The sequence below is a fragment of the Callospermophilus lateralis genome, chromosome 1, assembly GCF_048772815.1.
Source record: "Callospermophilus lateralis isolate mCalLat2 chromosome 1, mCalLat2.hap1, whole genome shotgun sequence".
Classification (NCBI taxonomy): Eukaryota; Metazoa; Chordata; class Mammalia; order Rodentia; family Sciuridae; genus Callospermophilus; species Callospermophilus lateralis.
In genome coordinates this window covers 208,611,607-208,637,292 of record NC_135305.1, presented here as the reverse complement: position 1 = coordinate 208,637,292, position 25,686 = coordinate 208,611,607, and the positions used below count along the sequence as shown (strand labels likewise).

General features: G+C 56.9%; 2 protein-coding genes across 3 annotated transcripts; both read left to right on the top strand.

The window, feature by feature from the left end:
- The first annotated feature begins 73 nt into the window (after positions 1-73).
- Positions 74-9,215, top strand: Yjefn3 (YjeF N-terminal domain containing 3). Of its 2 annotated transcripts, none has more exons than XM_076870168.2 (6): positions 74-629; positions 4,487-4,595; positions 6,790-6,900; positions 7,099-7,212; positions 7,292-7,442; positions 8,964-9,215. In XM_076870168.2, the coding sequence occupies exons 1-6, from the start codon at positions 571-573 to the stop codon at positions 9,167-9,169; spliced, it is 750 nt and encodes a 249-aa protein (XP_076726283.2). In that variant the 5' UTR covers positions 74-570; the 3' UTR covers positions 9,170-9,215. The 2 variants fall into 2 exon arrangements, with proteins under 2 accessions (XP_076726283.2, XP_076726273.2); XM_076870158.2 differs by lacking the exon at positions 74-629 and adding an exon at positions 1,399-1,708.
- A 637-nt stretch (positions 9,216-9,852) lies between these two features.
- On the top strand, positions 9,853-17,110 carry Cilp2 (cartilage intermediate layer protein 2). The gene is made up of 8 exons (XM_076856838.2): positions 9,853-9,916; positions 10,874-10,972; positions 11,377-11,649; positions 12,211-12,366; positions 13,386-13,664; positions 13,903-14,011; positions 14,323-14,480; positions 14,790-17,110. Exons 1-8 carry the CDS (start codon positions 9,853-9,855, stop codon positions 17,108-17,110), a joined length of 3,459 nt encoding a protein of 1,152 aa, XP_076712953.1.
- Positions 17,111-25,686: the final 8,576 nt, after the last annotated feature.

Here is a 25,686-nt window from a genome sequence, read left to right as displayed (position 1 = left end):
CTGTGCCCTGGGCACTGAGGGGTGGTGGTGGGGGGGGATGTAGGGGGGAAGGGGGGCGGGTGCCACCACCGGATCATGTGGCATGGGGAATTCTGCAGATGTGACCCTTGATAACCTCTAAACATACTCAGGGATGTCCCCAGATCCACCTGTCTTCTGCTAGCTTTCCCGCACCACTGAAACCCTGTCAGCAGCCCCTGCCCTTCTTGTCTGTGAGCCCCCGAGTCAGGTTTGAGTCATCCTCCCGTCTTTGCGGGGGGCGGGGGGCTCACCGGTGGGTGGGGAGTGCCCTTGTCCAGCCCAGGATCCCACAGCCTCTCCAGACTTAGTTCACTTGCCACTATCCCAGCCTGAACTTCCTCTGGCTCAGCTCAGAGGCTCCCCTTCTGACACTGAAGGGTTAAGTCATGCCTGCTCTGACCAATAGTCACGCGCAGCGCCTTCGCGGCGCCTCCTGATTGGCGGGTGTGTTGGAGGGGCAAGGGAGGGGGTGGACTCTCCCGCCAGGGATGTGCTTAAAAGACATTGGCGACCAAGAGACCGCGCTGCGCACACCCGCACACCTTGGCCATGAGCAGTGCGGTGGGTCCAGACCCTGCGGAGACGCCTGAGGAGCGGAGTTTCCTCAGGTCAGCCAGGGAGAGGGAAATGGCGATGGGCATGGCCGGGGCGAGAATGGGTGGAACTGAGGCAAAAGTATGGTCCAAACGGGTCAGTGACATCAGAGAAAGGGATAAGGCTACAATGGGGGGTCCCTGGTATTGAGGGCAGGAGTGAAGCCGGGATGGGGGCGGTGGAGATAAGACGCAGAAACAACAGGGATGAGGGACTGGACGCAGGGATACGGCTAGGTTGCAGCCGGAGGACCGGAGGCCCATCCCGCATCTGACTGGAAAGACAGCCTGCCTGTGCTTCTGACGCCTCCGAAGCTGTGTTGCCAGGGAGACTACATCCGAGGCAGGCCTTCCCCTCATGAATTATTCATGAGCACCTCTAGTCACTCTGCCAACCCCAACCTAACCAGGGCTTTCCTTCTCTGACCCTCTGTCAGGGACCATGGAGTCCCAGGATCCGATTCCCCAGCTTGGAAGAACCGACTTGAGCTCACAGGTTCTTGCACATCTTGGTAATCCACCCACCGGGCTGTCTTGTCCAGAGGAGGAAACCAAGGCCTGGGGAGGGAATTTGCTCCCTGAGCCAAGGCCAGTGCAGATTTTGAGAATTTGAATGCATAGGCCATTTGCCCTGGGGCTGGTCAAGATCTGTGTCCTCTGAACCCTTGTGATGTAGGACTCCAGGTGGAGTATTACACCTTGCTGTGAACCAGATTCAACAGCCCTTGGCCCACTGTCCACCCTGTGCCTCTGCTCAGGGCAGATATTGTCCAGAGACTGACTGATGTCCAGATTCAGAAGTAAGTTGGAGGAGCTGGAGCTGTGGCTTCACCTGCTGTGGGGGTCTCAAACTGAGAAGAGATGAGGCTTCTTGGAGTGGGTGGAACATGGGAGAATAAAGGCAATAGGTTGGAGCCGTAACATGGTGCTTGTAGGCACCATGAGAAATTTGAATATTCTCTGAGCACTGGAGATCCATAGACAGGTTTTATGGTGGAGGTGATGTGATCTGGTGTTCAAGCATTCAAAGTCCCTGCAGCTGGTGCTGAAGAAGAGTTCAAGGAGGCATGAGACTGCTGTATGCAGAAGGCCAGGTAAGTATTAATAGCAGAGGTGTGAGGGTGGAGAGAAGCAGACGAATCCCAGAGAGCTAGGGTACCAGTAGGGGTACCTTGGCCTGAGGGCTTCTTGCTCTTCCTGGAAGCATTTTGGGAATGTCAGGCCCAGTTCCCTTTGGATTCAGTTCACTTCAGCCCTTCTGGGTCTGGCAAGGAAATCGAAGGTTGCAGCCCCTGTCTGGGGACTGAGGTTAGGGAAGCAAAAGAATTCCTCATACTGAGCCCCTCTGAATCCCTCATTAGCAGATGGCTGGCCCGGCTTCTTCCCTCCCACTGAGCTCTAATCTCATGCTTACCTTGCAGAACTGCTGCTGTCCCCTATCCCAAGATTCTTACCCCATTAACACTCTAGTCTAGGTAGGAAGAAAAGTTCCAGGTGACTGCCAGAAATCCAAACTTTGGGACAGAAGGAAAGGAGAAATGGGTGTTCCCTTCATCCTCTACTTCCTTCCCTGATCTATTGGGGCAGCAGCTGGAGTTGTCACAAGATGAAGATGGGGAAGCCAGGCACAGTGGCACACGCCTGTAATCCCAGCAGCTTGGGAGGCTGAAGCAGAAGGATCATGAGTTTAAAGCCAGCCTCAGCAACTTAGGGAGGCTCTAAGCAACTCAGTGAGACCCTGTCTCAAAATAAAATACAAAAAAGGGCTGGAGATGTAGCTCAGTGGTCAAATGCCCCTGGGTTCAATTCCTGGTACTAAAAAAAAAAAAAAAAAGGGGGGGGGGAATGAGCCATGTTCCCAACCTGCCAGAGTCCTCAACCTGGACTTGAACACACCATCTCGGATGTGCTTACCTGGGAGCTGGACCACCTGCTCATCTGGTATCTTTTCCCTGCCGATCCTTAACTTTTAAAATTTTTTTTCTTTAGTTGTCAATGGATATTTATTTATATGTGGTGCTGAGAACTGAACCCAGTGCCTCACACATGCTAGGCAAGCACTCTTAATGAGCCACAACCCCAGCCCGGGCCCTTAACTTCTCTCTGTATCAGCCCAGATACAAGACTTCCCTTACCTGAGCCTTCATCTCCCCATCTTCACGGACCCTCTGAAGTGTCTTCCTGACCACATTTCTCAGTCAGGCATTGAGTCCCTGCCTGCCTTTCCCCTCCCTCCCTTTCTTTGTTCTCACTCTGCTTCTGCTCTCAAGCATTCCAGACTTGTTCCCACCACAAAGCCCTGGCCCTTGGCCCTTGCTGTTCTTGCTACCTGGATTACCTCCCACCATACTCCACACCTCCTCCAGGGAGCCCCTTCCCACTGCCATCCTTTCTGCCCTTCCACATTGTGCTGACCATGATGAATGGGGGGTATTGCCGATCCCCAGCAGGAAGGGAAGGGGGCTTACTTGGGGGATGCTGGCATCAGGTTTTAGTCCCTGCTCTGTGGACTAACCCCTGATCCTGGAATGAACATCTTCTATGTCAGCTCTCCCTCTCCCCAGCCACCAAGCCTGTGCTCCTTGGAAACCCCTAAGCAACGGCTGGGTTGGTCTCTGCACTTAGAACTCAACACTTTATTTATTTAGGTACTGGGGATTGAACTCAGGGGCACTTGACCATGAGCCCCATTCCCAGCCCCATTTTGTATTTTATTTATAGACAGGGTCTCACTGAATTGCTTAGTATCTTGCTTTTGCTGAGGCTGGCTTTGAACTCGAAATCCTCCTGCTTCAGCCTCCCAAGCCCCTGGGATTATAAGTGTGAGTCACCACACACAGCTAGGTCAACAGATGCCCCCTCCCTCAGCTCTTTTTATTTCTAGATAGAGCCATGCTAAATTGCTGAGACTGGCCTTGAACTTTTGATCCTCCTGCCTCAACCTCCTGAGTCACTGTAATTACAGGCATGTGTCACAATGCTCAGCTTCAACACCTGCCATTCCTAATAATTTTTCAAACAAGGACACCCTGTTTTCATTTTGCACAGGACCCCATAAATTATAAAGTCCCTCTTGCCTTTAAGTTTGCCAAGAGTAGAGATGGACCCCAGCAGTCACTCAGCAAAGTGGGTGATAGAGCTTCACTCCAAGCCAGGTGGTCCCATCTCTTTGGCCACATATACTTAAATTTTATCATTGTCCCTGAAGAGGATCACCAAAGGGTCTTATAAAATCACATGTCCCTTGGGCTAGGACTGTGGTTCAGCAGTAGCGCACTTGCCTTGCATGTGTGAGGCACTGGGTTCGATTCTCAGCACCACGTATAAATAAAAGATCTATCAACAACTAAGGGAAAAAATATTAAAATAAAATAAAACCACATGTCCCACATTCACCTCCTGGAGTGAGCCATCAAACTCCTCAGCAGCCTTCAAAACCCACCTTCCTCAGGCATCCCCAGTCCACTCCACCCACTCCAACATCTTGGAGCTTGCTCAGTGATTCTCACTGCCTGAAGTCAATCCATCTCCCCCCGTCAAAGTCCTTCGCTCTCCATCACTGAGTTCCTCCTGCCATAGTTGGGGGCCTCTGGCTGGGTTTGGCGGCAATAGAACCACCATTGGCTGCCATGCACCCCTTCGACCACCAGAGGGTGCGCTCCTCAAAATTGTCTCCAACCTCCTAATGGTTGCTATTCACCCGGGGCAACTGAGGATGAGGGAGGATCTGCAATTCAGCTGCAGAAGCTACTGGAGGATAGGGGACATACCCCTTAACATTTGTGGAACATTTCTGGCTCCTTCTAAGTTTCTATGGGTCTATTGTGTATCTTTGTGGCTCTGAGCTTCTCTCCCCATTTTCTGACCCCCAGCACGGCGGAGGCAGCTGCCCTGGAGCGGGAGCTGCTGGAAGATTATCGCTTTGGGCGGCAACAGCTAGTGGAGTTGTGCGGGCATGCTAGTGCCGTGGCTGTGACCAAGGTACTTGACCTCTGACTGTCCCCCGACTGACTGACCCCTTGACTGACCCCAACCTGATCCAGCAGAGCTAAGGTCTAGCACATTAACCCTGTGACCAGGATGGTCCAGACTTAAAGAATCCTCTCTTTGCTTGAGGCTACTCCATCCCAACATTGAGACGGGGAAACAGCCCTGTTCCAGGCCAGAAAAGACCTGAGACTTAGGGTATTCAGAGATGGTCAGGGTAGAGGCAAGAGTTCCCAGAGAAGTGGAGGCTATTTCTTGGATGGTGCTGGGGCTCTTGAGGTGCAGACCCTGGGAACTACTGCATATCTTAGCTGCCTGCTTCTGTGAACATGGGAAATGCCACCCTCCTACAACTTGAGCACCCCAAACAAACCCGTGCTGATGATAGGGAAACTGAGGCCCAGAGGCAGGCCAGTGCCTGCCCAAGGGTTGGAAGAAGAGCTGGAATCCATTACAAGATGACAGGAGAGAGAAAGCAATAAAGGTACTGGGTGCTTGCTGTGTGGCCCACCAAGCTGGGCCTCAGCTTCCTCCAAAAAGGAGTAATGAATCCTCCTGACAAATCAGTCCATAAATGCAAATGCCTTGGGGAAGTGCTCCACAACTGGCAGTTTCCCTCCCTCCCTCTACTCCTCCTAACTCTGCCCCTGCCCCTCCCCTTTTTCCTTCCTGTTTTTCTTCATCTTTTTCTTACCACTGGATACTTTTCTTAAAAACTCAGTATCTTTATGTTGATAGAACTTTTTTTGTTTTACATATGTGTTTTTCCAAATGAAATATCCTGGGTGAAGTATCCAAGGGAGAAGGAAATCAATGAGGATGAAAGCCATGAAAGGACACCCGGTGCAATAAACGTCTTGTGCTTGGTGACCAGACTGTCCCGTTTTTTGCACTGGAAGTCCCTCATTCTTCCAAAGTCCCTTAGTCCTAGCCAGGAGGATGTCCTCACCCTCCCAGACTTGGGCTCAGCCCAGAATGATGGAAGTCATAGCACTTTCATGATGGGTCAAGATCACACTGAGACCTTGGGGAGAAGAATAATCTCCCCTGTGCAGTCGGACCTTAGACTGCATAGGCCCCTGGAGCCCGGCCCAGATACTCCATGTGCTTTTCAGGCCAGTGCCATTGTTTGCTGTCTTTCTTTTTGTCTTTTGTTTTTTCTAGTGCTGGGGTGGAACCCAGGGTCTTTCACATGCTAGGCAAGTGCTCTACTACTAAACTACATCCCCAGACCTTTTTATTTTATTTTGAGACAGGATCTCACTAAGTTGCTGAGGCTGGCCTTGAACTTGCCATCCTCCTGCCTCGGTCAGTAGCTGGGGTTACAGGTATGTGGCACCACCTGGCTGTTGCTCGAATTTGATAGACGCAAAACTGAGGCTGGGAGAGAAGGGGCCAGGGCCACAGAGAATCAGAGCAAGGCTGGGAATCAGACACCAGAGCCCTTAGCAACTGTTAAAAAGAAAGAGATGCTGGGCTGGGGCTGTCGCTCAGTGTTAGAGTACTTGCCTTGCATGCATAAGGCACTGGATTTGATCCTCAGCGCCACAAAAAAATAAATAAATAAATAAATAAATAAGGAAATTGTGTTCAACTTAAAAAAAAAAAAAGAAGAAGAAGGAAGAAGAAAGAGATGCACACACCGACAGACATGGGGGCACCTGAGGGAAAGTGTCAGACAAGGACACAGGATCTGAGAGATACAGAGACACAAACACAGAAAGGGGAAGACAGGCAGAGAGGGACAGATACACAGAAAGTGAAAGAAAGACTCAAAGGAAAGAGATGGGTAGAGACAGAGACAGTCTGAGAGACACAGAGAAAGATGGAGAGAGTTATCAAGGCAGGCAGGGGTTGGAGAAGTCCCCCTCCTTCTCCCCCACTCTGGGGCCTCCAGGAGGAGCTTAGCCCTGGAAATATGGGCTGGGGGAAGGGCAGCCACTGCGGTGGAAAAAGGTGGAGGAATGTCTTTGACTGGGGCGAGGAAAAAACAAACCTCACTGCCTTTGGGCGCTGGGGCGCAGGCCTTGGGCGGAGCTGGAGGCCCTCTTCCCAGCAGAACGCCTCTTTCTGTTGAATCCTGTTGCCTTCAGGCCCCAGCCCTGACCCTCCCCTACTCCCAGCATCAGTTTCCCCACTTGTGCAAAGAGGAATCACGAGTGTCTTGCTTCGCTATGTCCCCTGCCAGGTGTTCCCTTTGCCTGCTCTCTCCAGGAAGCAGAGGACAGTGTTGGTGGTGTGTGGCCCGGAGCAGAACGGGGCAGTGGGGCTGGTCTGTGCCCGGCACTTGAGGGTGTTTGTGAGTAGCAAGGAACCCCTTGGCCTCCCAAGGTCACCCCACCTTCACCCAGCAGAAATTGCTTCCTTTTCTTGAAAAGAGTCCCCAAGGGACTTGGTCACAGGGGCAAGTTTCAGAATATGCCATACTTGCCCCAGGTGAGGTCTGATGTGGATACCTGAGAGGACCCCCAGTGTTGACCCCTTGTCCCCCCTCCAGGAGTACGAACCTACCATCTTCTACCCCACACGCTCGCTGGACCTGCTGCACCAGGACCTCACCACACAGTGTGAGAAGATGGATATCCCCTTCCTCTCCTACTTGCCTACGGAGGTCAGCACTGGGTGACCAGTGTGGGCAGAGGTGGAGGATGGGGCCCCATGGCCACCCCTGACCTCACCTCTCTTCCCAGGTGCAGCTCATTAATGATGCCTATGGGCTGGTAGTGGACGCTGTGCTGGGTCCTGGTGTGGAGCCAAGCGAGGTCGGGGGCCCCTGCACCCGTGCACTGGCCACACTAAAGCTGCTGTCCATCCCCCTCGTGAGCCTGGACATTCCCTCAGGCATGCTGAGCAAAGTGGGCACAGTGGGACCCCGGGGGGCTTGGGAGGAGGCCCCTGTACTCTGACTCCTGGTGGCCCCAGCTTGCATGCCCAATCTGAGCCTCAGTTTCCCCAGAGTGGATGCTGTGTGCTCTCTGGCTGAGGCCAAGGGTCACACCCATCCCAATGATGGAGAAGATGAAGTGTGCCACCCCAGGTGACCTTGGATCCCCTCCTCCCCCCGTGCCCAGCCCCGTGTGCCCGCTGCCCACCCCTGGCCCAGTTGCCTGGGTAGACGTGAGCTCACCCAGCAAAGCCATGCCTGCCCTGGCCGCCGCCCCATGCCTGTTGGAACCATTAGGCGACAGGCAGACGGAATAAACAGCCGCTGGCCACAGGACCCTCCATGGGGGTGGCTGGACTCTGGGGGATGTCCTCTGGCTTTCAGGATTCCAGAGCCATCCCAGTCCGGTGCACAGAGGAGGGGGGGCTGAGGGAGGAAGGGGGTCATCTGGGCTGCAGGCTCCTGTTTGAACAGGTAGCCTAGGACAGAGAGATTGGCTCTGATAGGTCAAAGTGATGTTAGGGGCCTTTAGTCTGTGGGTGGAGGCTAGGGTCAGAGAAGGAAGCATTATAGTCAGAGGGAGGAACCAGGGACTTCTAGTTAGTGGCCCCGGATTCAGGTCAGAGGCAAGAGAGAAGGCAAGGCCTCTAGACTGAAGGTGGATGCTCATTCAAGAGATGACAAGACCGTGGCTGGGTTGGGCATGTCGCTCAGTAATAGAGCGTTTGCCCCACAGAGCAAAGCCCTGCATTCAATCCCCAGCACAGAAGAAAAAAAGACAGAGGCCTTGCCAAGTCAAATAACAAGATCTAGTGTGAGGGCAAAGGCAGAGATCTTAGGTCAGGGGAGGAGTGTTCTAGTCGGAATGGGAAGGATGAATGTTCAAGTCTGGTGGGGAGATGGGTGTGTCCTGCTGGAGACAAGAAACTGGGCAAGGAGAAAGGTCTGATGGGGGAGGCTTGCCTGAGGGTGGAGACCCACGCTGGTGTCTGGCTGGGAGGTCTGGGTGGGAAGAGGCTGTAGTCCAGAGGCTCAGGATTGTGGGGAGGCAGGTATGCAGATAGGTACCAACCAGGTCCCAAGGCAGAGGCACGGGGATAACTGGGAAAGGATGGCAGGTGGAAATGATGCAGTCTGAAGGTAGAGGGTGGGTGGAGGAGGGTGGAGGAATAGTAGAATGGCAGCAGGACCAAAAAAGTGTGAGGGCAAAGGCTCTGGTCCGAGGGGGGCAGGAAACACCTCAAGGAGAGAGACTGGTCTGAGGGTGGAGGCCCGTTTCAATGGGTGGGCAGGTCGACCAAGACCCCGTGTCAGAGAGAAGCTGGGTCTGCAGAGGAAGCAGGTGTGGGGGGAGCGAGACTGCGGCCTGAGGGCAGAGGCTCGGTGGCGGGGGAGGGGAGACAAGGACAGGATTCTAGTCTGAGGGCGGACGACCCTTCCAGCTCCGGATCCTCCTTGCTCGCCCCCTCCTCTCTTAGGCTGGGACGCGGAGACCGGCGGCGACGCTGAAGACGGGCTGCGGCCAGACGTACTGGTGTCGCTCGCAGCGCCCAAGCGCTGCGCCGGCCGCTTCTCAGGGCGCCACCACTTCGTGGCCGGCCGGTTCGTGCCAGACGACGTGCGCCGCAAGTTCGCCCTGCGCCTGCCGGGATACACAGGCACCGACTGCGTCGCGGCCCTCTGACCGGCCACCGCGCCCGCGCCTCCTGGGCCTGCACCAATAAACAGATCTCCCACCACCACCTCGCTCCGCCTCCTCTGTGCGCCGGGTCGCCGCAAGGGTAGGGGGGTGGGGCAGATCGAGGAGGATCTTCCCACCTGTCCCGTGGGGAGGCCCAACGGCGGGAGATCTGGAGGGGAGCTATAGTGTGGAACTTCCCGCCACCTTCCCCAAAAAGCTCCAACCCGAAGAATGGAGGGTGGGTTCAGGGTTAGGACTCCCAGACTCTCAGGTAGCCTGAAACCGATAGGATCGAAGCTAGACGTGGTGGAGGACTTCTAGCCGCCTAAAGCACGCAGGTCCGGGGAGCTTCAGGTTCGATTCCAAGTGTTAGTTGGCGCAGGCAGCTTGGGACCCAACTTTGAGGATAAAGGGTGGGAAGGAGGTCCAGCCAGCGACGATGAAACAAATATGCGCCGGCCTGAGGGAGACGGCAAAGTGGTGGGAAGACGCAGAAGTGGTTACTTGAGCCGCAGTCACACAGGGCCGGGGGCGTGGCCTGGCCTGCATTCAGCGCGGTCTGCAAGGGGAGGGGCTTGCGTTGTGTCCCGCCCCTATGTTGAATCCCAGCGGCCGCCAGACCCGCCTGAGTCGGATCCGAGCTCACCGCGGAGCCCCGACCCTCCCTCGGAGGCTCGGACCTGGAGATGGCGTCACTGCTACCACTGCTCTGTCTCTGGGTCGCCGTAGCGCACCGGGCGGGTGCCCGAGGTGAGATGCCCCCAGCCCTAGGCTCCCGGAGGCTTGACAGCCAGGTTTGCGTGCAGCTACAATAGGAAAAAGAACCAGGCACCTACGTGCCTCCCCAGGGCTTAAGCCCCCTTTGCCAGCCTTGGAGTGGGGGCGATGGGGAAACGGAACTCTGGTCCATCCGGGGTGGGGAGAGGATCTCTTATTCCCTGCCCTCCTGGAAGGTACAGTGGACGTGCCAGGAGTGTGGATGTGAACCTTAGGTTTCTTTGGTTTCCAGGGACGGTGGGGTGCCTGACCCACCCAGCCCCAGCTTTTGGACCCTGAATCGCCAGGTCTCCCTTCCTAGACCAAAGGGTCAGAAACATTCCCTCCCTTGCACACACCCGCACCACCCAAAGAAACAATCCCCATCCTGCCATGGGGGCTGGTGATGGACCCATTTCTCAGAGGAGACTGAGGCTCCAAGGAGGAAGGGACTTGTCTTAGGCTGTCACCCTGACTGGGTTATGTTCTTAAGATCAGAGAAGACAAGGTGGATTCCAAGGACAGATTGGGCCCCAAGTAAAAGGATGGAAAGGGTAGACTGAGGGAGGAACTTTCAATCGACCTGATGAAAGTGACTACATACAAGAGAATAGAGTCACAATCGAATGAACTTGACTAAACTTGTGGCTGCTTAGCACACTCAGGGGGTGATCTGAGCCTGGGGGAGCAGAGTGGGACAGACTCCTCAGCTCATATGGAGTTGAAGCTGGCCCAGAGAAAGGGACAGCGCTGCAGGAGTCTGGGGCTGGTAATGGAAAGGTTCTTGGAGGAGGGTGTGCTGTAGTCCACAGGGCTAGGGTTGGCTTCTGGCCTATCAGAGCCTCAGTTTTCTACCGTGTAAAATGAGAATGATCGCCGCCTTCCTCTTGCACAAGGGGAGGGGGCCACAGTGGTCCCCATCACTGTCCTTCCTTTCCCCAACTCTTCCAGATGCCACCCCCGTGGAGGAGCCCACAGGAATTGCATGGGGTCTGCAAGGAAGGTCGCTGCACCCTGGCCAGCCCTCACCAGCCCTGGAGGACTGGGAAGGTGAGTCAGCTTGGTTTGGAATCCCCTCTCTGCTGCGGACTTACATGAACTCAGGCTAGTGGGGTCATGAAAGGAGGGGACGCAAACTGAGTGAAGGCTCCAGAACCATCCTGGTGCCTAGACATAGCAGGTCCTGGAAGTGATGTCCTAAGGGACCTAAATTACCCGTCTAAGTAAGAGACTGGTCAAACCCAGCAAGATCTCAGCGTGCCCAGATGGGCCAGCTCAAGCATTGGGGGCGGGCAAGTGGAGGTCAACCGTCCTTTACAAAGTCCTGAATCTGGTCGCGGTCGTGGGCGGGCTGGAGAATGGGTGAAAGGAGCCCAGCAGCAGGTCAGGCCCTTGTACGACTGACGGGGGCCGACAGGCTGCGACCCGGATCTCAGAGCGTGCGGTGCTCGCAGAGGCAAGCGAGTGGACGTCCTGGTTCAACGTGGACCATCCTGGAGGAGACGGCGACTTCGAGAGCTTGGCGGCCATTCGCTTCTACTACGGACCTGCCCGTGTGTGCCAGAGGCCGCTGGCGCTGGAGGCGCGCACCACCGACTGGGCCCTGCCGTCCGCGGTCGGCGAGCGCGTGCACTTGAATCCCACGCGCGGCTTCTGGTGCCTCAACCGCGAGCAGCCGCGCGGCCGCCGCTGTTCCAACTACCACGTGCGCTTCCGCTGCCCGCTCGGTGAGGGCGGGGTCCAGGGTGGGGCGGAGCCTGGAGTAGATGGAGCTGGCAACCGTAGGTGGGTGGGACCAGAATGTGCTGAGGAAGGGGCTGTGTGGACGGGGCTAGACCGGGAAGGAGCACCCCTACGGCCAGGAGGGGGCGAGGCCAGGCGGGACTAGTGAGGGGAGGGGCTAAGAGCAGTTGTTCCCAGGTAGGAAGCACCGCAGGTCAGTCCCCCTGTCCTTACCATGAGAAACACATTTCCTTCCCTCATTTGCTTAATAGTAATTGTCGTGCTCTGTAGGTGTCTTGAGCCCCAAAAGTATTCAGGAACAGGAAACTGTGGGGCTAACCTTAGAGACTTTATCCGAAAGGGAGATAGGGGTACCTGAACTGCACCCTCAAAGGGCGTGCCAGACCAGCACTGATGGGGACCGTAGGCAGGAGAGCCCACCCTAGAATGCACATGGTGTGGGTGGGTGTGTGGTGGTGGTGGGCCTTTGGCCCCCACATTGTCACCAGGCGAGGCGCGGTTCCTGGGAAGGGCAGCTGTCTTACCTTCCTCTTTGCTCTCCACAGAGGTCTCCTGGGGCGCGTGGGGTCCGTGGAGTCCCTGCTCTAGGAGCTGTGGGCCAGGCCGTCGCTTGCGCCACCGCAGCTGCGCAGGCCGGGCTGAGGATGCGTGTCCAGGGCGTTCCCTAGAAGCGCAAAAATGTGTGCGGCCTTCCTGCCCAGGTAGGAAGGTGGGGATGGAGTAGTGGTCTTTTCGTGGGGGTCCGGTTAGGGTCGGGGTCAGGGAAAAAGGTTGGGACGGGGCCTGTTGAGGGACGTGCTTGGCGGGGAACTAGTTGAGGGAATAGAGAGAAGGGTTTAGGAGGAGGAAGCCGGGATGCAGCGACCATGCACCGAGGGCCCCAACACAGACTAGGTGGAAACTTCTCCTTCCAGGGCCCAGGGAGCACTGGTGACTGCCACAGGGCTTGTGTCAAGTAGACACAGGCAGAGCTAAGGGGTCACTTTCCCTGTATGCATGGCCCAGTGTACAGATATCCCCACGGGCAGACCAATGTTGCTTCTTGTACTTGGGGTGCTCCTGAGTGGCATATGCAGCCTCCACCCGTCCCCCACGCCCACGCAGACACACGCTCACACCCTGGCAGACGTGGTGCCTAGGCCCTCCCAGGGCCAGACACCGGGCCAGCCAGGAGGCGACTGGAAATTCCGCTTGGTCCTGGGCTCCACAAACACCGTCTGGACTGCTCTGGAGGAGCCTGCCGCAGGGTGGGGGCACACAGTGGGCCAATGGTGGGATCCCCACCCCACTCTGCCTGGCTCTGCCCTTTCAGAGCCTCTGCCCTGAAGTTTCCAGTGGAATTTTCCATTTTATGGAGAAGCCGTAGGTTTGGAAGGGGAGAGATGTTGTCTCCCCAAGACAGCCCCTGCTTAGATATGTTTTCTCCTGCTGGAAGGGGCCTCTCCATCCTTGAGAGTCAACTTTTCTGTCCCCTCCTCCAGCGCATCTTTCCAATCTCTCTAGACCCCAATTCCTTCTCCCTGACTAGCCCTGTTGGCTCAGTTCCATCTCCCCTTCACACTAGGGCTAATTTAAGCCAAGCCATGGTGACCTCTGATGGGCATAACATGGGGCAGGGGAATCTCCAGGTGTGGCTATAGAGTGACTGAGTGGAAAGCCCCATGACCACAGGAGGGAGTGTGGAAGCCTCTGCCCCTGCTGTCTCCTTGTGTCCCCCCAGGGTGCAGCCCTGACTTCTGCAGGTGCCCTGACCACATCCTTCTGGGCTTGGTGGTTACACCATCTGGGCGACCACTGTCAGGAGCCAGGGTATCCCTGAGAGCCCGACCTGGCACTATAGCCACCAGTGATGCCCAAGGAACCTTCCGGGTGCCTGGATTCTGTGCCAGTAACCAGGCCAACGTCAGTGCCCAGATGGATGGCTTCTCTGTAGGTGTGGCCCGGGCCCAGGCCAATGGCACCAACTCCGCTGTGGTCACCATTGTCCTTGATAAGTTACGTAAGTACCTTCACAACAGAGAGCATAAGGGGACTGAGGGACTGGGAAAGTTATTCTAGGTCACACTGAGCACTTGAAGTCAGGGAGAAAGAATTAAGATGTGACACAGTTGTTGGGGAAGGTATAGGCAGGTCAGTCTCTGGGAGAAGGGAATGTATGGGGGCTTTGTTCTTGGGAAGAGTCCCTGGGAGAAGCTGTGGTGGGTCAGGGTCCTGATCTTTGCCACATTTGCCCCCAGGAAAGCCCTACCTGGTGAAGCACCCTGAGTCCAGAGTGCGAGAGGCTGGCCAGAATGTGACTTTTTGCTGCAAAGCCTCAGGAACCCCTATGCCCAAGAAATACTTGTGGTGAGTCTGGCCGAAGCTCAGGTAGCTCTAGTCCTGCTCTGGGGTTGGATGGGATTTCCCATGATTATGTGGTACCTCAAAGACATTCTAGAAGTGGATGCTGGCCTCAGTTTCCCATCTGGAGAGTTGAGGAAGCTTTGCCCAGGAAGCAAATAGATGGCAGAGAGGCTACCATGGAAATTGAGCAAACCCGTCTCCCCATCAAGGAGGCTGACCCTGGGGCAACCCCTCTGTGGCTCCCTGACCTGCTTCCTGGGGACAGTTTCACCTCACCCCAAGTGTCCCCATGGTGTTGTCCACCTACCACCCAGGTTTCACAATGGGACCCTGCTGGACAGGCGAGAACATGGGTATGGGGCCCACTTGGAGCTTCGAGGGCTGCGCCCAGACCAGGCTGGTATCTACCATTGCAAGGCATGGAATGAGGCCGGAGCTGTGCGCTCTGGTGCTGCCCAGCTCATCGTGCTTGGTGAGCATCCTGGACCTAGGTGGGAGCAAGCCCAGCCAGTGAACCAAGCCCCTACTCTAGCTAAGCCTCAACCCCAATTGAAACCCCAAATCCAAATGATCTCTGACTTTATTGAGTCCTACCCTGGCCCCCAACTAAACACCAACCTTGGGTTAATCATGGTCTCAGGCTGACCCTCAAATTGCAGTCCTCACCTTAGGCTTGTGTCCCACTCCTGGATTGAGCCCTTCACTCCAGATGTAGCCTCCAGCTGTGGCCTCCACAAACCTTAGCCTCTTGCCTTGACCTGGCCGATTTCGGGTTCCCCAGCTCCAGGCCAGCCAGCCTGCGACCCCCGACCCCGAGAACACCTCATCAAGCTCCCGGATGACTGTAGCCAGCCAGGCAGCGGCCCTGCGTACCTGGATGTAGGCCTCTGTCCGGACACCCGCTGCCCCAGCTCTGCAGGCTCAAGTCCCCGGTGTGGGGACCCTGGCTCCCGCTGCTGCTCGGTGCGCCGCCTAGAGAGCAGAGAGATACACTGCTCCAGCTACGTCCTCCCAGTGAAGGTGGTGGCCGAGTGTGGCTGCCAGAAGTGTCTGCCTCCTCGGGGACTGGTCCGGGGCCGGGTGGTAACCGCAGACTCCGGAAAGCCCCTGCGCTTCGCCAGGATCCTGCTGGGTCAGGAACCCATTGGCTTCACCTCCTACCAGGGCGACTTCACAATCGAAGTGCCGCCCTCCACCGAACGGCTGGTGGTGACTTTCGTGGACCCCAGTGGTGAGTTCATGGATACTGTCCGGGTCTTGCCTTTTGACCCTCGAGGTGCTGGCGTGTATCACGAGGTCAAGGCCATGCGGAAGAAAGCTCCAGTCATCTTAGACGCCAGCCAGAGCAACACGATCCCGCTCGGGGATATGGAAGAGGCGCCCTTCGGGGAGCTGGTCCTGCCGCAGGGATCCTTCCGCCACGCAGATGGCAAACCGTACACTGGGACTGTGGAGGCCCGTGTAACCTTCGTGGACCCCAGGGATCTCACTTCGGCGGCTGCAGCCCCCAGTGATCTGCGCTTCGTGGACAGTGATGGTGAGCTGGCCCCGCTGCGCACCTACGGCATGTTCTCCGTGGACCTCCGCGCGCCGGGCTCCACGGAGCAGCTGCACACTGGGCCTGTGGCGGTGCGTGTGGCCGCAGACCAGATCCACATGGCCGGCCACGCGGAGGCCCTCAAGCTGTGGTCCCTGAACCCAGAGAACGGCTTGTGGGAGGAGGAGAGCGGCTTCCAACGCGAGGGCTCCTCCGCCCCCCGGGTCCGCAGGGAGGAGCGCGTCTTCCTGGTGGGCAACACTGAGATCCGCGAGCGGCGCCTGTTCAACCTGGACGTGCCCGAGCGCCGCCGCTGCTTCGTGAAGGTGCGCGCCTACGTCAACGACAAGTTCACCCCCAGCGAGCAGGTGGAGGGCGTGGTGGTCACGCTGGTGAACCTGGAGCCCGCCCCGGGCTTCTCCGCCAATCCCCGCGCGTGGGGTCGCTTCGACAGCGTGGTCACCGGCCCCAATGGCGCCTGTCTCCCCGCCTTCTGCGACGCAGACAGTCCGGACGCTTACACGGCCTTTATCACGGCCACCCTGGGGGGCGAGGAGCTGGAGCCGGCGCCTTCCCGGCCTCGCCCGCGCGCGGCGGCAGTGGGCGTCACGCAGCCCTACCTGGACAGGCTGGGTTACCGCCGGACCGACCACGACGACCCGGCGCTCAAACGCAACGGCTTCCACATCAACCTCGCAAAACCCAGACCCGGCGTCCCCTCCGAGGCCAACGGCCCCGTGTACCCGTGGCGCAGCCTGCGGGAGTGCCAGGAGGCTCCGGTGAACGCCAGTCACTTTCGTTTCTCGCGAGTGGAGGCTGACAAGTACGAGTACAATGTGGTCCCCTTCCGGGAAGGCACGCCGGCCTCCTGGACCGGCGATCTCCTGTCCTGGTGGCCTAATCCACAGGAATTCCGGGCCTGCTTCCTCAAGGTGAAGATCCAAGGCCCGCAGGAGTACATGGTCCGCGCCCACAACGCAGGGGGCAGCCACCCGCACACCCAGGGCCAGCTCTACGGGCTGCGAGATGCCCGCAGTGTCCGAGACCCTGAGCGTCCCGGCATCTCTGCCGCCTGCGTGGAGTTCAAGTGCAGTGGGATGCTGTTTGACCAGCGTCAGGTGGACAGGACGCTGGTCACTGTCACGCCCCAGGGCAGTTGTCGCCGAGTGGAGGTTAATGGGCTTCTCCAGGATTACCTGGCTCGGCATCCCCCACCCGTGCCCTCCGAGGACCAGGCTGCCTTTGCCATGCTAGCCCCCTTGGACCCTCTTGGTCACAACTATGGCATCTACACCGTCACTGACCAGAGCCCGAGGCTGGCTAAGGAGATTGCCATTGGCCGCTGCTTCGATGGCTCCTCTGATGGCTTTTCCAGGGAGATGAAGGCTGATGCCGGCACAGCGATCACCTTCCAGTGCAGAGAACCACCAGCCCGGCCCAACCTTTTCCAGAGGCTGCTGGAGTCCCCAGCATCAGCGCTTGGTGACATCCGCAGGGAGATGGGTCAGGCAGCCAGGCCACTGAGCAGGGCTACGAATTCCTTCAGCACCCAAAGGGGCCAGTGACCTGGGCCCACGACCTCACTTCCCTGCCTTGCTTTGGACTCCTTGTTCTGGGACTTCTCACCCCACTTCTTCCCCAGAGGCCCCCTTTCCAGGTTTTTGGGGTCTCATTCCCCACCCCACCAGAATTTAGAGTTAAGAAAAAAACTAGGCGAGTCCAACGGTGGAAGTGTCAGGCAGGTGGGCAGTTTTCACGGTGTGACCTGAGGTGAAGCTTGCTCTGACAGGGGTTGGAGCCAGCCTCCCGAGAGCCAGTCACCAGACTGAGGCCTGCGGAAACTGTTCCCTGCTCAAAAGCGGTTTCTGACTTTCACATGTGTGTTGACCTTGATTTCAGATAGTCTGCCCTTTGGCGTGAAGCCCTCTCTGCCTGTTGCTGAGCTTTATAAGGTCCCCACCCCAAGCTTTGTTCTGGGATTATTTATTGAAATAAAGCCCAGGGGGCTTGTTGTGGATGTCAGTGGGGGATCCAGGCTGGACCCAGTGAAAGTGAGGAAGGGGCTTCTTGTGGCCTCTTTCCAGGGGAAGCTCTGGGGATGGGGGCAGATTAACAATTCTCATGTTTGGTGCTTGGAAATCCCTTTGGTGGGGTGGGGGCAGGTGCTCAATTAAAAATGCTTTATTTCCAACTCATGATGTCAAGCTCTGGGGACTGAAGGACAGAGGTTGGAGCTACCAGTTCAGACAGGACATGTCAGAGGCACACATGGCCACATGTGTGCAAGCAGCTCAGAGGCCTCCATGTGGCTGGGGCATACCTGGAACAGGCACGTGTTTCCCAGCAGATGTGTCTGTGACACGTGTGTGCGGAGTCACTCTGGAGCCATCAGAGCCTGTGAGGCCCTGACCGCTAAGCACGGTAGCAGCTGCCGCCCTGGCTTGGCCTCCTCAGCCAGCTGTGCCTGGCCCGAGCCCTGGAGCTGCAGTGGGCAGGGAGGGGCCTTGGCGGGGGAGTGCCCAGGACAGGCGGCAGCAAAAGAGGCCGCCCTGGACTTCCTCAGTTGGGGTCACAGCAGCCCCACCCAGTTGAGGTCAGGCCATGCCATGGCCACATGGTGACTGAGGTGCCCGAGGCCAGGGTCCCGGACTCTCTGACCTGGGCAGGACCCTCAGTCTGGAGTTGCAGAATCATGACTGCTCACATTCCATGTGTGTGTGACCAGGCAATCCCATGGTGACTTGAGGAGCTGGCACTGTTCTGATCACATCCCCAATTTTACAGAGACGCTGCGGCCCTCAGGTGCTGGCATGAGTCCCAGCAGGAGTGGTGGCTCTCTGGATGACCCAGCAGGCTCAACCCCTCTACGTGCACCCTAGGGGCTCCTCCAGCCTGGAGATGTCCATGTGGCATGGCTGGAGGAGCCTGCAGGGAGGTCTGGGAGGGGGCTTGGGCCTGGCTAACCATCCCCAGGGTCCTGGCAGGGAGGGGAGCCTAGAGCCTGCTAGAGCCTCTGAATACCTGGTCACCCACTTCCGTGATCTACTTATGCAGCTGCAGCCATGTCATCTCTGTGCCAACCCTAGGGTCCCTGAGAGATCTCAGCCTTGAGGGGAAAGGGAGAGAGGGGCTCACACATGATGTCCCTGACATACCCCTGGGGGCTGCCCCCTTGGCTCCTCTCCACATGACTACACCCCAGATGCCCCCACTTCCCACCCCACGCCAGGCTCTCGGCTCAGCCCCTGGTAACTCCCAAGCTCTTCAGCCCTCACTGGTTTGCTTAGGCCACTTCTCCAAGGAACACCTTCCCGTGTCCCAAGGGTGGATCTGGGGCCTGGAGGGACTAGGAGATGCTAACAGGCCCAAGTGTACCAGCCACAGTCCAGTACGTCCCTGGAGCCTGGTTTGGGAGGCAGGCCCCAGGACTCCAACTGTGGCCAGGGTGGACTGTGATGGAAAGTTGCTTGGGAGTGTATGGAAGCCAGAGGCAAGGGACATGTGTGTTTATCCAGAATTTACTACATCCGCACCCCCAGCTGACCGGGATGTTTCAAGGGGCAGGTCCCTGCCCAAGGCAATCCAGACTCCGGCTTGCCCGGGGCCCTGCTAAGAGCAGCCTGGCGGGGTCATGGGGAGTAGCGGGCATGTGGGGGTTGTCCTGGCTGCCGGCAGGCAAAGCCCGCTGCAGACTCCAGGCCTGGGGTGATGAGGTGTCCTGCTTCGTGGCCAAATACCTTTCATTGAGGAAGTGTTGGGGCCTTGGCTGCTGCCAAGCCCAGGGCAGTCGGCCCGGTGGGGCGAATGGCCAGCCTGGCCCAGCACCCTTTCTTAGGGTGGGGTAGGGTCGGTGGGCATCCTCCTGAGGTCCCCTCTCCACCTGACTGGGCCAAGGAGTGGCAGGGGGTCAGGGGAAGCAGGCCAGGGAGGGCATCTGAGGACCAGCGATGCTTGGTCCAGGGTGGGCTGCAGCCCCGTCTCCTCCTCACCCTTGAGATGATTCTTTAAGATGGGATCATTTGTCCCCAGCTTCTGGAGGAGGATACTGAGGCTCTGAGAGGAGAAAGCCGTTGCCCTGAGCTCACAGGCCCGTGCCTTGAGTCCCCCCATTCTAGTTTCCACGAGGAGTCCCACCCTGCCCTCTTAGGACAGGGGCCATTTGCCTTCTGGAAAATCCATTGCCCACCTCCCCTCTGCCAAACTGGGGCTGCCAGAGCACATCCGCACAGCCTGGGGGCTGGGGGGCGTGAGACCCCAGAGACCCTGGCTCCAGTCATCTTGGGGTCAGCTCAGGGCATGAGGAAGCCCTTAGTCCCGCCCATGGCATTTTAGACTTTTATAATTTTAGAACCAGGGGTTCTTAAAATTCCTAACAACACGGTGGAGAGAAGAATCTTGGAACAGTAAAATGCTTAAAACAAGAGTCTAAAACCACAGAATCCAAGAGGAAGAAAATAGAAAAATGAACACACATTAAGCTCTGAATGGATGCAGCCACTCCACCCCACCATGATGGAACTTACTTTAAGGCTGTTTAATGTATATTGTCTTGAGGCCCCAAAATATGCTTTTAGGGAGAATGATTTTTCCTCCCCATTTCATGGGAAACACTTTGCCCAGAGTCACACAGCACATGGAAACATTATAGGCTAAAGGTAAGAGCAATGCTTCCGAAAGGAGGAGACACAAGCACGGGTTTTGAAGGATGTGTAGGAGTTTGCCGGGTGGGGAAGGAAGGAAAGACCTTCTGGATGGCTGGAAACGTGTATGCCAAGGCCAAATGAAGGAAGCCTTAGGCAGGCAGCAGCAGACACTGAGGGGAGGTGAACAGAGCTCAAACGCTGATTTGGGAACCTGCAGTGGGCAATGGGGAGCCATGGAAGGTGCTGGAACAGAAGGGGGTCACACAATTTCTCATGACAGACTCCCCTGGAACTGGATTCAGCTTATTGGGAAGTGTTTCATGGAACTGGAGTCTCTTCCCTCCCACATGGTGGCTCTTGCAGAATCCAAATCCTGCAGCCCAGCGCCCCCTCCCCACAGCTGCCTCCTGTCCTGGCTGAACGTCCCTGGCTCCTCCATCAGGGCCTCCTGGACTGGCGTGGCCACCCACCACTTCCCCGTCTGTCTCTCTCATCAGCCGTCAGAGTTGGGTAGGACCCAGTCTCAGACCCCAAAGGCGGGAGCCAGCCTGGCGGGGTGACCTGGCTTCTGTCAGGTGGGGGTGCTGGAGCGTTAATGGTGGAAAGGAAGGCAGGAGGCCAGCCCAGCGAGCCGTCCAGGGAACGCTGGCGCCTGGCTGCCTGACCCCTTCAGGGCAGGAATGGAGGCCAGACCCCAGGTTCTGGGCAGGTGGGAAGGAGACCCAGGGCTCAGAGGAGCAGGAGACCCCAGATGCAAGGGGACACATACAGCACTCCTCAGGGCCACCACCACGGGGAAGCAGCACTGCGTGTCACACACAGCCAGGCGTGACTGTCACCAGTCCTGACGCCACACTGTCTTCACCGTGCTTGGTCCCTGTTCCTTGCAATCAGGTATTCCCTTTTACAATCTGGCTGCCTTCCTGTCACTCAACGGGTGACACTGCCACCCTCAGTCACACAGGCAAAGCGCATGAGGCGGGACCTGGCAGACACAAAGGATGCCACCCCTCACAGTGGCGGGAGCAGTCAGATGCACCCCAATGTGGGAAGCCATGTGTTGGGGCGCCTTTGACTCCCAGATGGCCTGGGCCAGCGTTAGTTCCAACACCCACGACCCCCACGGTTCAGCCCCGCTGAGCGCCCAGGCCACAGCTCGGTGCACGAGGCACGTCCCACCCCTCGGAGCCCTGGAGAGGAGTGTGGGGGCGGGGGACTGGGGGCCTCCGGGTCCAGGCAGCATTGCCAGGGAAGTCCTGATCCCTTCCTCCTGCTGACTCAGGCCCGGGCAGGCCGCAGGTCTGCCAAACCTCAGGTATGTCCTCGAAGTCTGTCTGGCGGGTCCAGCGAGGGCGGGGAGGGGGCTCCCACTCAGACTCAGGCTTCCCCTGGGCCCGGCCTCCCCCTCATCCCAGATGGGGCTGAGTTTCAAGGTGGAGCTCAAGGCAGGGGGCCAACCTGGTGGCGGGCTGAGGCCACCGTTCACGTCCCCGTTCTTCCCAGCGGAAGGTTGGTGGAGAAATGAACCCCCAGTGGAGCCAAGGTGCCCCAGAGTGACGTACGAAGGGGCCCTGCTTAGCTCACTCTCCCTGCCCAGTAAAGACGTCACTGTCTGGTGGCAGCTGGCCTGGCTGCCTGTCCTGGGGCCCCGCACAGGGACCTGAACACAAATGGACACAGTGCTACCATGGGCTGTCCCTGCAGACCTGGGGTACAGATGTGACAAATGACGGACAAACCCAGCCCCGGGATGGGCCTTCACAGAACCCCGGTCAGAAGGGCAAAGCAGGACTAGGCCCAGATAGGCCAGCCCGAAAGGTCAAGTCTGGGTCAGCGAGAGGGCCGGGGGCTGGAGGAGGGCCCAGGGAAGGTTTTCTGGAGGAGGGGACATTGGACATTTTCATTATGGGCATTGCAAAGTGAGTGAGTCTGTGAAGCCTGGTGTCCAACAGTCCAGATGTCCAAAAGTCTTGAATGCTTTTTTTTTTTTCTTTGCGGGGGAGGTGGGTACTGGGAACTGAACTCAGGGACACTCGACCACTGAGCCACATGCCCAGCCCTGTTTTGTATTTTATTTAGAGACAGGGACTCACTGAGTTGCTTAATGCCTCGCTTTTTGCTGAGGCGGGCTTTGAACTTATGATCCTCCTGCCTCAGCCTCCCAGGTCCCTGGGATTACAGGCATGTGTCACTGCCTGGTTTGAACACTGGTTTTGTGAGTTTTCTTTTTGTCTGTGAGGATTGTGAGCAGAGAAGGGAAACAGACAAATCTCAATTCCTGACTTCCTCTTTTTATTTATATGTTTTGTACTACTGGGGATTGAACCCAAGGCTTCATCCATATTAGGCAAACACTGAGCTGCACTCCCAACACCCCCAACCCTTTTTATTTTGAGACAAGGTCCTGCTAAGTTGCTGAGGCTGGCCTTGAACTTGCAATCCTCCTGCCTCAGCCTCCCGAGTAGCTGGGATTAGGTCTCACTAATGAGACCTGGCCTCCCTCCTCCCTCCGGGGGCTCAGCCTCTGTCTCCAGGGAGTTTTCAGTCAGATGGGAGAGGCAGAGCCAGACTCAGCAAGAAGGACACCAGAGACTGCGGGTTCATGAAGCACCTGCCACAGATTGAATCCTGTCACTGGTCCTTTAAGGCGAGTGCTGTTCTTAGTCCTATTTTACAGCTGAGGAGACTGAAACTGAGGGAGGGAAGTGTTTTGCCCAGGGTCACAGAGGGAGGTAGAGCTGTTTGCACACAACCTCGGATCTGACCTACAGCTGTGGCTACCAACCTGGTCCTAAGCTGACTCTAAAGTTTGAAGACCAGAACAGTAAAGCTCCAATAAGTCAGCTCTGGCAAGGGCCATGGCTCTGCACCTGGGACCCTGGCTAGGGTTTCAGGCCCCTCATGGGACACCCAAGGCCCCTGGGCCTTTTCAGCAAGATCACCCCATCCCTTGTTCCTTGGCTGCTAAGGGTCTTGGAGGGGGGTGGGCTTCTAGGGAAAGGGACGTGTGTGCGGCCCGCGGTGCTTTGACTGGCTCTCTGGGATGCCTGGGCCCCTGCCTGCCGTCTGGCCCAGCTGAACACAAACACTTGGAAATGGCCGACCCAACGGAATCTAGGTTGTGGTCAGGCCGTGGCTGAAGAAGCCACTGGAAAAACACGCAGCCCACGGGGCCAGGCCCGGCTTACGTTTCTCAGGCAGGAGTGGCCTGCCCGGCGCCCAGAGCCAAGGAATGTCTGCTCTCTGGCCCTTTGGAACCTGCTCTCTGACCTGGGAATCCAGCCTCTGGGCAGTGCCACCCTCAGTCCCCTCTCCTCAGACTGTGACTTGCCTCCTGGGGTGTCCTTGAGAATCAGGTCTCTTGGCTGGGCCTGCTGGACTGGCTGTTGTGAGAGACCCCTTCTCTGCTTGCACACCCCTGCTGAGGGCAGCTCACCCCTTTACAGCTGCCACCAAGCCATCAGAAGCCTGTAGTTGAGCTGATTCCACGGGAGGCTCTGACTCCCTCGGCTTCACAGAGGGGAGGTCAATGCACCTTAGAAATCCCTCTCTTCCTAGGGTCTAGCCACCTCCAGGTCCTGAAGATGTCCTCTCAGCTCCTTGGGCTCAGTATGTTCCAGAAGCATCTCATCCTAAAACACACTCCTTGCCTGGTAGCCATGTTTTGGCATTATCCATGTATCCCGTACATCCATTGAGCACCAACTGGATGCTGAGGCATTTTATTTCACTACTCACTGGCCTCTCCAGTGAGGCTGGTCCTGCTCCTGCCTCATTTTACATATAGGTAAACTGAGGCTATGAGTGTTGAATTTGTCTCCAGAGACTGCACGGGCAAATTCTGGAAAGAGGAGCAAATTCTCTTCTGATGCTTGGACAAGGGCCCTGGGGAAATCTCGTTTTTTTTCCCATGCTGGGCGCGCCCCCTAGTGGCAAAATAGAGAACTGCATCTGGGGCCACACCGGCGGCAGTGGCTTTAAGAACTGGGTTAGGTTACTACTCTCCAGTTCATACATCCTCCATGGCTTCCCAGTCCCTTGGTCAGGAGGAGGGGTCCTGGGTGAAGACAGAGAACCTCCGAGTGGAAAACCCGGCCTCTTGAGTAAGAGCCAGGTCCTATCCTCAATAAAGTTTGTTAGCTGAGGACTAAACCAACTCGGCTGCTCCAGGTCTTGCTGAGTGCCTGAGACTGGTATGCAGTAGGTGTTCAGTAATTTCCTTACAAGGATTTGGGGGCCTCCAAACTTTCTCCAGGATCCTGTGCGTTGAGACGTGAAACATGACCTGGAATCTTAGGGGAACAGAAATGTTTACTTGTTTTGGTGTTGGCGGGGGGGCTGCTGGGGACATAGCTCAGTGGCAGAGCACTTGGCCAGCATGTGCCAGGCCCCGAGTTTCATTCCCAGAGCTACAAAAATAAAAATAAAGGAAACTATTTCCTAGGGCTAGGGTGTGGGGCCTCAGCAGGTGCTGACGAAGGCAAACTTGGACTTTCCACTTTGAAACTTGATGTGGGAGATACTGAAAATATATGTGGGGGGACCTTGAAACTATCACTGCATGCCTGACCTGGGTCTGGATATAACCTCTGTGAGCTGGACTTGGAGCCCTCTAAATTTTTCCACTCGACACATTCACAAAATGTAAAAAAAAAAAAAATCTCTTGCATGGTCTAGAGGATCTGGAAATTTCTGGTAGAGTTTGGGTATGGAGAGTTTCCAAATTTTCGTGTGTGTGTGTGTGTGTGTGTGTGTGTGTGTGTGTGTGAGAGAGAGAGAGAGAGAGAGAGACAGAGAGAGACAGAGAGAGAAAGAGGGTGCTCAAAACTCCTATTTCAAGGATCACACATTTAGCAGGGCACAGTGGCTCACACCTATAATCCCAGCAGCTCTGGTTGAGGCAGGAGGATTGTGAGTTCAAAGCCAGCCTAGGCAACTTAGCGAGGCCCTAAGCAACTCAGGGAGACCCTGTCCCTAAATAATACAAAAAATGAGCTGGGATGTAGCTCAGTGGTTAAGTGCACTGGGTTCAATCTCCGGTCCTAACCATCTCCCTTCCCGAGCCCCTGCCTCGTCCCCCCCAAAAGGCTCACACACTTAATGGCCCTGGGAGGGTGCATTCTGGTGGCCATTTTTCAAGGTTGGAAACTCCCATACCCCCCAACCTCAGATTCTGACCCTCCCCTCTGTCCAAGGTGACGTGGTGGCGTTCCTGGAGGCGGAGGAGGCTCAGCTCAGCAGTGAAGGAGCTTCAGGGTATGGAGGGGCGAGGCTGGGATCCTGAGCCTGTCCCAAATCCCAATAGGGTGTGTCCAGACAGGGGGCTGAAGGGATGAGCTGGAAGGGAGCAGCCAGAGGCAAGGTCTGCATGGGGTCCAGGTAGAGAGAGGCCACATGCCTTCCTTGTGCCCTGCTCTGCCCCTGTCTAGGAGAGATGGAAATGCTGTGGGAAATTTCTACCAACCACCCATGAGGGGTGACTGAAGTGACAGACACCT

Bases quoted from the DNA above. Each gene is read 5' to 3' on its own strand.
- Cilp2 (XM_076856838.2), top strand. From the start codon at position 9,853: ATGGCGTCACTGCTACCACTGCTCTGTCTCTGGGTCGCCGTAGCGCAC. The intron at 9,917-10,873 runs GTGAGATGCCCC...CAACTCTTCCAG, and splicing joins GCACCGGGCGGGTGCCCGAG to ATGCCACCCCCGTGGAGGAG. The intron at 13,665-13,902 runs GTAAGTACCTTC...ATTTGCCCCCAG, and splicing joins CATTGTCCTTGATAAGTTAC to GAAAGCCCTACCTGGTGAAG.
- Yjefn3 (XM_076870168.2), top strand. From the start codon at position 571: ATGAGCAGTGCGGTGGGTCCAGACCCTGCGGAGACGCCTGAGGAGCGG. The intron at 630-4,486 runs GTCAGCCAGGGA...TCTGACCCCCAG, and splicing joins GAGGAGCGGAGTTTCCTCAG to CACGGCGGAGGCAGCTGCCC. The intron at 7,213-7,291 runs GTCAGCACTGGG...CTCTCTTCCCAG, and splicing joins TCTCCTACTTGCCTACGGAG to GTGCAGCTCATTAATGATGC.